Source organism: Euphorbia lathyris, chromosome 5, assembly GCF_963576675.1.
Source record: "Euphorbia lathyris chromosome 5, ddEupLath1.1, whole genome shotgun sequence".
In the NCBI taxonomy this organism is placed as follows: domain Eukaryota; kingdom Viridiplantae; phylum Streptophyta; class Magnoliopsida; order Malpighiales; family Euphorbiaceae; genus Euphorbia; species Euphorbia lathyris.
In genome coordinates this window covers 64,276,985-64,287,497 of record NC_088914.1, presented here as the reverse complement: position 1 = coordinate 64,287,497, position 10,513 = coordinate 64,276,985, and the positions used below count along the sequence as shown (strand labels likewise).

Sequence of the window (10,513 nt, the reverse complement as noted above, 5' to 3'; positions counted from 1 at the left end):
ATAATATATACACTAAGGGCATTTTGGAAAAAAAAAATCACTTTGAAAATATCTAGTTTGGTAAGAAATAGGTCTAAATATGTAAATGGACCAATTGGACCAATTTTATGATTTACCCTTTAAAAAATAAGAGACCTAATATGTTAAAAAATAATTGATAAAAAAAAAAAAAAAGTTAATGATCCATTTGAAAAGTTAAATACTCAAACAATGAAAAAAATGAATGGTTCAATGGCTCAAACATGCATTTTACCCAAAAAAATAATTTGGTGCATAGCATTCGGCCATCCAATAATCTTTCCTAATTGGTGAGGATCTATGTTTCATTATTCATAAATGCGTAAAGGAGAAATTGGAAGTAAATCTCGTGAAAAAAGTAGCCCATTAATTAATATATTTTTTTTATTTTTAAAAAATGTCACTGAAAACGAGAAAATATAAAATAGTGCAAATAACCATAAAACAATTTCCATTTTAATGACACGGAAGAAGCAGCTTTCCTTCTGTGCCTGCTATATATACTTGCTTATTATTCCTTCTTCTTCAATATCTTATTCCTCTCTCTCTCTCTCTCTGCAAACTCTTCAGTTTAGCTATGGCGGTCTGTAATCCTTCTTCCTTTTTAGCAAACCAATCTCTCTCTCCACTCTTCAAAGCTTCAAAACCAATACCCAATTGCAGAAAACAGGTATACTAATATATATTTGTATTGATATAATATAATATAATGTTCATCTTATAACCATCATCTAGTGGAGAATTCAATTTTACTTTCATTTCAAAAGTATTGGTTTTGGTGTTTTTTTCTTTTCTTCATATTCATGATCCTTTTTGTGTCTCAGTTGTGTTTAAGAGCATCTTCCGGCCAGTCAGATGGTGAGGAAAGGAAAAGTAGGATAAACAAAGAAAAAGATGGCTGGAAAATTGATTTCTCAGGTGAAAAACCAGCTACTCCATTACTGGACACAATCAATTACCCAGCTCACATGAAGAACCTATCAACACAGGTAAACTCAAAACACATTGACAGAGATGATGGTTATTTCTTGTATTGTGTTGTATGCAACTTGGTTAAAATGAAGGCTAACTGAACCGCTTTTGTCTTGTCCTATAAAAAAATATATATTTTGTCTGTTTCCTGAGCGATATATTTTAAAATTTCTTATTTCAAGAAAAAAGAAAAATTGAAACTTTTTTTTTTTTTTTTTTTTTGCAATGTCCAGGATCTTGAGCAACTAGCAGCAGAGCTTAGAGCTGATATTGTGTATGGAGTATCAAAAACAGGAGGGCATTTGAGTGCAAGCTTAGGAGTTGTTGAGCTATCAGTGGCTATGCATCACGTTTTCAACAGTCCAGATGATAAAATCATATGGGATGTTGGTCATCAGGTAGAAGAAAAAACACAGATCATATCAGCTCAGAATGACTTGTTTAGTTTGGTTTGGTATATGTTTAGGACTCAAGTTCAATTTTGCATCGCAGGCATATGCACATAAAATTCTAACAGGAAGACGGTCTAGAATGCATACCATAAGAAAAACTTCAGGCCTTGCAGGATTTCCTAAAAGAGATGAGAGTGCTTATGATGCTTTTGGTGCTGGACATAGTTCTACAAGCATCTCAGCCGGTCTCGGTATGTCCACCTCTTACTCCATAAACATATATCTCTGCATACAAATCAGAGTAAACAAGAGATTATTGATAATTGAGTTCATCTTAGTAAAAGTGAAATCAACAACTAAATGTGCTAATAAAAGTTCTGCAAATAAATATATGCAGGGATGGCAGTTGCAAGGGACTTATTAAAGAAGGACAACAGCGTCATTTCTGTAATTGGAGATGGAGCCATGACAGCAGGACAAGCATATGAGGCGATGAACAATGCAGGCTTCCTTGATTCCAATCTAATTGTTGTACTGAACGACAATAAGCAAGTATCTTTACCAACTGCAACACTTGATGGACCTGCAACTCCGGTTGGAGCCCTTAGTAATGCTTTGACCAAGATCCAAGCAAGCACCAAATTCAGAAAACTTCGAGAAGCTGCAAAAGTAATTTATCATCTGCTTTTTGTCTTCCTGTTATATGATTGCAAAATCGACTAATCCTTTTGGTGTATTTTAGAGCATCACAAAACAAATTGGTGGGCAAACACATGAAGTTGCAGCAAAGGTGGATGAGTACGCGAGGGGAATGATTAGTGCCTCTGGCTCTACTCTCTTTGAGGAGTTAGGCTTGTATTATATAGGCCCAGTGGATGGGCACAATATCGAATCTTTAGTGAGCATATTTCAGAAGGTAAAAGCAGCGCCTGCTCCAGGACCAGTACTGATTCACATTGTGACAGAAAAAGGGAAGGGCTATCCGCCAGCTGAGGCAGCAGCTGATAAAATGCATGGTGATACTTTTAACTTTATATTCGATCATTCATTCTGGAACAAATACTTATTACTTTTTCATCCTTTAAGGTGTCGTCAAGTTTGATGTTGAAACTGGGAAGCAGTTCAAACCAAAACCCTCTACACTTTCCTATACACAGTACTTTGCAGAATCTCTGATCAAAGAAGCTGAGGTAGATAACAAGATTATAGCCATTCATGCTGCAATGGGTGGTGGCACAGGTCTCAATTATTTCCAAAAGAGGTTTCCAGAGCGCTGCTTCGACGTTGGCATAGCTGAGCAGCATGCTGTTACATTTGCAGCTGGCTTGGCCACAGAAGGGCTCAAGCCATTCTGTGCTATCTACTCCTCGTTCCTGCAACGAGGATATGATCAGGTGAGTCCATGAAAATTGGCACATAAAACGGATAAATTTTCTGTAACGGTTCTTTCTAACTTTAATTTGTGAACAACAGGTGGTACATGATGTGGACCTTCAAAAGCTACCAGTCCGCTTTGCCATGGATCGAGCTGGTTTGGTTGGTGCGGATGGACCCACCCATTGTGGAGCATTTGATATCACATACATGGCTTGCTTACCTAACATGGTAGTCATGGCTCCATCTGATGAAGCTGAGTTAATGCACATGGTTGCCACTGCAGCAGCCATAGATGACAGACCAAGCTGTTTCAGGTTCCCAAGGGGCAACGGAATCGGAGTCCCTCTTCCTCCTAATTATAAAGGAACAGCACTTGAGGTTAGCATAAACAACCAACTTATGCAATTGCATACAGAAGACAAAAGAACGAACTAATTATTGTTTTTTTCAATTGTTCATTAGATTGGAAAAGGGAGAATACTTATGGAAGGAAACAGAGTTGCAATCTTGGGATATGGCTCAATAGTTCAACAATGTCTAGAAGCTGCAAAGATGCTCAAAATCCGAGACATTTCCATAACAGTAGCTGATGCAAGATTTTGCAAACCTCTAGATACAGAACTTATAAGGAAATTGGCTAAGGAGCATGAAATCCTGATTACAGTAGAAGAGGGTTCTGTTGGAGGCTTTTGTTCCCATGTCTCCCACTTCCTGAGTTTAAGTGGTATTCTGGATGGACCCCTTAAGGTGATTTTCTTTCAAAAATGGAAATTTCAAGCTTCTTTTACAAGATTGTCACATCCTTTTCACTTTTCTTTACTCTTATTCTAACATTCGTTGAGCTTATTGCAGTTGAGATCAATGGTTCTTCCGGACAGATACATTGACCATGGAGCACCTCAAGACCAGATTGAAGAAGCAGGTCTCTCATCAAACCATATTGCTGCTACTGTGTTATCTCTTATGGGGAGGCCAAAAGAAGCTTTTCAATTCAAGTAAATTGAGTGAAAAAAAAAACGTATATTCACAGTATCACCTCAGGAATAGCACAAAATATCAGAAGTGAAAGTTGTTGAATGTGACAACCAAGTTGATCTGTAAAATGCCAATTGGATCATGTATGTACAAAAGTTGAAGACTTGATCGATTACATGATTAAGAAAGCATCCCCTTTTGAGGGTTAAAAAAGTTAATAAATGAGTTTTGAGTTTCCTTGTAATAAAATTATCTTATGGGGACTTGAAATTTCAAACAAAGAAAAATGCTGTGCGCATATATGGATATAAAATATATCAAGTGCTGCATATAGTCCAAAAAACGAATCAATGATGTTCTAAGTGTACCAACTCAACAGATACTCTTGTGTCCTCAAATCTCACAAATGCATCTACATTTGTTGACATCTTTTCCCAAGCTTGTGAGACATCTGTCAATCAAATGATAAATTATGAGGAACAAGTGAAAAGTGGAGATTACTACATCTAGATCCACATATTACTCCACAAGTGAATCCATTCAAGTTCCTATTCCCAAAAAAAAGAAAAAAACTTTCTTTTTATGTCAAGTTGGGTTTATTCTTTTTGGAAGTCATTGAGTATCGAATTCATGAATCCAGCACAGTGACCTTCCAATAAACTCATTGGTTTTTGGCAAGTAATGCTATACAATACAACTGAGGCTAGGATCTTATTTGATATGAAAGATCAACTTCTTCATTATGGTAGAGAACTATCCAATGTTTGCCCCTATGGTAGAATTAATTCTAGCTCAATGATACTACATTATACTACTTTTCATGATATTCAGAAAAGATTGTTGTAGTTACTAAAATATGTTTATTTGCAGTGTTTTTCGCGACATTTACTTAGAAAATGACAAAATTGAACCATGATACAACTAACATTAGACTGCTTGTAAGATAAGAGTAATATTGATCTCACCAATAACCTTATGGGCACCTTCTTATCCCATTTAAATTGTGAATTCACATTCATGTCACCAATTACCTAAAAAATGCCCTTTTAGAGTGAGAACATCATAGAACAGGGTTAAATGCACCCACAGTCATTAAAGTTTAAGGTTTGTATGCCAACAGTCACTAAAGTTTGTTTTGTGTCAATAAGGTCACGAAAGTTTAAGTTTTGTGTCAATAAAGTTACTGCTGCCACCGAATCTGGTGTTAAAGACCACTGAAAAAATGATGTGACAAGTTAAATAAAAATCTGAATCGCCACGTTAGACCTTAATCTTAAATCAGAGACTAACTTGTCTGTAAAATATGTAAATTCGTAGCAACCGAAGAATTAGGGCTGCTAATTGTGTTGGATATGGTGGTGGCGGTGCCTGTGCTACCGCCACTATCGGTGTCCATACCTGAAATTGGAATCCTTAAGATCTGATGTGGCAAGTCAGATTTTTATTTGACTTGTCACATCATTTTTCCGGTGGACTTTAACATCGGATCCGGTGGCAGTGACTTTCTTCACACAAAACTTACACTTTGATGACTTTATTGAGACAAACAAACTTTATTTGACTACCCGCGCATAAACTTTAAACTTTAGTGACCGTGAGTACATTTGACCCTCATAAAACATGAAAGGATTCATTCACCTTAAATGGAAATTAAAGAGGCCGCTTTTGTAGTGATATCCCCATTCCTAATTGAGTGTAAGCTACACTAAATTGGTACAAACATGTTTCTATTTAATTCAAGCTTTCAAGGAGGGATTGCTTAATCATGTTCACCTCTATCCCATATGACGTTTTGTTTCAGTTTTTGTTCATGCAAATATGGTTGCAAGAAGCAATATAACTTTTGAAAAATTCATCCCTAGTAAATCCTAATCTTCTAGCCTCTTGTTTCGATAGAATCTACTAAAAAAAGGAAAGAAAAACATTTATTTTTGTTACTACAATTCATTTCATTTACCAAGTCATGTTAATATAGAAGAATTCAATTACTAATTACTAATGGAGCAAATATGTATTCAGCAACTTAAAATTGAATTGCACGGAAATTTTTTATTCTTACACAACTCAATAATTTAATCTAAAATATGAACTATTCAATTCTTTTTGTTTCTAAACATAAAAATTAGGGGATGAGCTACAAATTAGCACTATATTTATTGGGAGAGAATTGGACTTAACCTCCACTTATAAAATAATGCAATCTTTAAGCCTAGCACAATTTCAAGCCTTTTTTCATGTGCAATTTCATATTTTGGCTACCCTCCAATCTCCAGCATTTTGGAGACTGAATAAGGCTTGAAATTGCACATCCATTAATGAAAAAAACTCATCTTCAAAAAGCTTATCTTTGGCTAAAAAAGTAAAATGAAATACATGCAAATGAGGCTTTCAAACACACTCAACTTCAATGAAATATAAGTTAACAATATTTCTCACAATCTTGAGTGATACCTGTGTGCAGCCATGAGAGCATGTTTACAATCGCCCAAAAATGACAAGATTGCAGAAATCCTCTTGAGCATCATCTCTGATCTGAGGCATGCAAATTCGAGAGGACTCAAAGCATTCTTCCATAATTTTCTCTCTATATGACCTCTCCTCAAATTCAATTTATACTTTGCAGCATCTTTCCCTAGACAATCCTTGAAAAAACTAAATAGCATTCTTCAACAAAACCGGGTGTTTTAGTTTTAAGAGACAAAACATCAAACAGCTTAAAAGCATCTAAAACGCAACCTGCTTTTCAACAAGTAAGGACTTTTCGTGCAAACCGAAATGTGATGATTTGAGTAGTAAGCGATCTGCACATTGGAATGGTGGAGTATGAACGCAGATAGAAATGGGATAAGCCGAGTCAGTGGTTGTAACTGAATGAAACCACTCCACAGGAAGGATGTCATACCATACCCCTCTTGTTTTCTGAAAATTTATGACAGTTAAAACCAACCCTTCTAGGCTCTGATCTTAGGCCTACTTGAACCGGATACAGCCGATTCGGCCCATTTGCGAATAGGGTTAGTTACATAGATTAGATTAAATGAAAGAAAAATTACATAGAAATTCATTTTTTAAAAATTATTTACAACTATGTCATATCATAATTTTGAATTATGTTAAACTAATAAAATCATTATTTTTAATCTATTTCAAGAACTAGACTTTATAGATGAGGGGTCTAGAATATATTATCTAGTATTTAGGATTTATGAATTGGAATTTAGAATTTTTAAACTGTGATGTAAAATCATAATATATAGAAAATAACTACATATTAAGAATTAAGTTTAGTGATATGACTTAGTTGTAATTTTGTACTTAATTATGATATTCATCTATTTGACCCTTAAATAAACAGAGGAAATTATACATAAAAACATATATAGTAAATAATTTACAGTTAGTGCAAATTTTATTTTGAATTTTGTCAATTAGGAAGTTATTGAAAACGGATTGATTTGGAGAATGTTGGAAAGGAGTGGAAATTCGTAAAAGCCCTTTTGATGACTTTATTCACACAACTTAAATTTTGATAATATTTTTAGAATAAAAATGATGAATATGATAGATAGAGTACAAATAAAAGTTATCAATTTGATTAAATTATAAATATTATTAGTATTATGATTTTTATGTAAAAATCCCAAATAAACATTGGCTAAGTTACACAACACTAAATTATTTACAAAGTGACAAAAAGTATAAAATAAAATTATGTAAATATCGAAAACTTGAAAAATATAATTGAAAATATCATATAAACCCTCATATATGTTGGGTTTTGTTTATGCGTAATAACGACACACTCTGTAAACTATTCGTTACTTGGCATAAATTTAATGTCCATAATCTGGAAAACTATATTTTTCCATTAAAATTTGAACCAAAAACTCTTTATTTTTTTTATGTAATTTCCTCTTAAATAATTATAAGTATCTGATTCTAAAAAAAAATATATTCAAACTTTGTCACAAACAATCAGAATTTACCATTTTTTTAAAATAACTGAATTTGATAAAATTAGAAATAAAAGTACGAAATTCTAATATATTTTAAGAAAAACATATAATAATAAAATATATATATGAAATTAGTTAAATATGAATAAAATTCAACTTGATGTTTTTTATGTAATTTCCACGATTAAGAAAGGGGAAATTACTATATATCTTCTTTTCAAATTTCTTTCTATACAATATCAAGGCTTAGTTATACCTAAAGTCTAACTATTAAGAATGAAACACTAATGTCATAAAACTTAATTTCTTTATATTAGAATAACCAAACTTTGGTTTTGATTTCGTCTGTAGTTTTTTTATCCAGATTCTAGCAATAAAACTCACTGAAAATTACATGTAGAGGAATGTAAGCTAGATTTTTGCACATGAATTAAAAAATAATAAAAAGATACATAATTTAGACTTGCTTAGTTATGTTGATATGAGAAATTAAAGACATAGGATGAATGAAATTGACTATGTAGGATTTCGTGAATTGTATATTTTTATTTTTCTATTATCCATGTATAAAAATTTGACTTATGTATCATCTATATGTCTTTCTAGTGATTGCTATTAACAGAATCTGGATAAAATGACTACAATAGAAAATTTTGATGCTAAAAATTTAAGTTTTGTGACATTAATGTTTCATCCCTGATACTTGGTGGAACTTGAGTGAATTAACTCACAATGTCAATATGTTTTCTTAGGATAAGGTCGAAATTTGTACCTATTAATTTTTAGGAAGTATGGATTTATCCTTTAATGTATTAACGGTAAAAATTTATCTTTAATGTTTCCATAAAATTCAATTATATCGCTACTTGACAAAAAAAATGAACGGGTTTATTTGAATTATTTAATTGTCACATCAGATCATTCAAACAAGTTTATTGATAAACTGATTCAGTTTAGTACATTTTATAAAATCATTTGTGTCTATGTCAATAATGTAATAAACTAATTTATACATTCCATATTTAATTTTTTATATTTTGACATGGTTTTTTTGTAATCGTATTTATAACACAGTAAATATTTTAAATATAATTAATGTTTATAAGGTAGCATGTGATAGTTAAATAGCAAGTCAAATAAATAGAAGTAAAATTAATCATACTTGAAAACATTAAAGAATGACAAGTGCAAATTTAGGAGAACTTATTTTTTTCTAATACTATATCCTTTTTTTTGGTTGAGAGTTTACCTATGCTTTGGGAGGTCATGAGTTCGAATCACATCCGGGTCTGGTGAAGATTTTTCTTTCTTCTTTAATGTAAGCGCATTGTGAGCAAATTTTTTTTTAAAAAAAAATAATACTATATCCTTTTTTAAATACCAATTTTTTATCTTTCATATCCAAAATAATTTTTTTATTTTTCTTATATTTTTTCCTTTTTCTTTATTTAATTATAAATGGCTCCAATATTGCTTGTTTTATTTAATTTTTTCTATTAAATTAATAGCTCTTATATTTAATATTTATTCAATTGTACTATTTCAATTGAAATAAAAATATATAAACAATATAATTAATACATGCCGCTTTTAACATATTAAATGTGATATTTATATGTCTGTTATTTTGTTTTCTTTTTTAATAGCAACATCATCTTGTATGAATTAAAAACAACAAAGTCAATACATGATGAAAGAAAAGAAGAAAAATCATTAATTAAGATTTGGGGGAAGGGTAGACTTATACCCTCATGTAGCAAGTTCGTAAGCAGCCCAATTATGAGAACGCCCTTCGAAAATGAAGCTCGAGAAAAGAAAAGAATTGGATACCCACGGATAGAAGAAGCCACAATATCTGTATAACTCACATCCTTGGCATCCATAATAGCGTCAACAGTATCTTTGCAATCTGAATAAATCAGGAGCCGCACAAAACCACAATTCTTTACAAAAATCATGCCATTTAGAATTGCAAGTAGTTCGGCATGAAAGATTGACCAACACCACCCTATTGGATATGCACCGCTTATAAGCACCTCTTTTTTAAAATTTCGAACAATGAACCCTGCTATACCCATATTACTCCTATTAGAGAAAGCTGCATCACAATTTAGTTTAACAACATCAACAATAGGTGAAATAACAAACTTTTTTCTATTATTATTGTTTTACGAAGAAAACTTTTTTTCTATTATTTTTCTATCAAAATATAGCAAATAACTCTTGTATTTAACATTTCAAAAAACACTCTTATATTTAATACTTTTTCAGTTCTACTATTCCAATTGGAATAAAAAATATAAAAGCAATATAATTAATATATACAACTTTTAGCATGTTAAATGTGATATTTATAAGGAAGAGGGGAAAAAAAAGTTCATCTGGTTCCGTGGAAGGGAGTTTGCCAACCTAAAAATATGGGAGGTTTAGGGATTAGACAAGTCAGGGACAATAATAAAGTACTATTAATGAAGCTTCTTTGGAGAATGTGGCAATCCCCGTCGGCTCTTTGGGTTCGGTTATTGTGTGGGAAATACAGAAAGGATAGGATTTTTGGGGGCCCAAAAGAGAGAGTTCTTAATTGTTCCTTCTTATGGAAAGGGGTTAATGCAGTGTTCTCTGAGTTTTGCTCTGAGATTGGTTGGTCGGTGGGCAATGGTAGATCAATTAGTTTTTGGAATGACACCTGGCTTGGGAAGAAGCCTTTATTAGAGGTGTGTACTTCTCCGCCGCCTCTGGAGATTCGTAATTGGAGTATTGCTGATGTGGTGGACTCGGAAGGAGATTGGATTTGGTCGAGATTTGAGGCTTACCTTAATCTGG

At 32.6% G+C, this 10,513-nt stretch overlaps 1 protein-coding gene and 1 long non-coding RNA gene across 5 annotated transcripts; one reads left to right on the top strand and one right to left on the bottom strand.

Annotated features, from left to right (window-relative positions):
- Window positions 1–365: 365 nt before the first annotated feature.
- Window positions 366–6,649, bottom strand: LOC136229623 (uncharacterized). Of its 4 annotated transcripts, none has more exons than XR_010689181.1 (4): window positions 6,186–6,649; window positions 4,103–4,185; window positions 2,874–3,111; window positions 366–2,755 (listed from the first exon to the last, which is right to left on the bottom strand). It is a non-coding gene; the product is annotated as an uncharacterized lncRNA (long non-coding RNA). The 4 variants fall into 4 exon arrangements; XR_010689182.1 differs by having other exon boundaries at window positions 4,112–4,185; XR_010689183.1 differs by lacking the exon at window positions 4,103–4,185 and having other exon boundaries at window positions 6,186–6,648.
- LOC136229622 (probable 1-deoxy-D-xylulose-5-phosphate synthase 2, chloroplastic) lies at window positions 562–3,983 on the top strand. Its single transcript, XM_066018529.1, has 10 exons — window positions 562–688; window positions 843–1,007; window positions 1,224–1,388; window positions 1,483–1,633; window positions 1,780–2,051; window positions 2,125–2,398; window positions 2,469–2,776; window positions 2,856–3,137; window positions 3,222–3,506; window positions 3,612–3,983. The coding sequence occupies exons 1-10, from the start codon at window positions 596–598 to the stop codon at window positions 3,756–3,758; spliced, it is 2,142 nt and encodes a 713-aa protein (XP_065874601.1). The 5' UTR covers window positions 562–595; the 3' UTR covers window positions 3,759–3,983.
- Window positions 6,650–10,513: the final 3,864 nt, after the last annotated feature.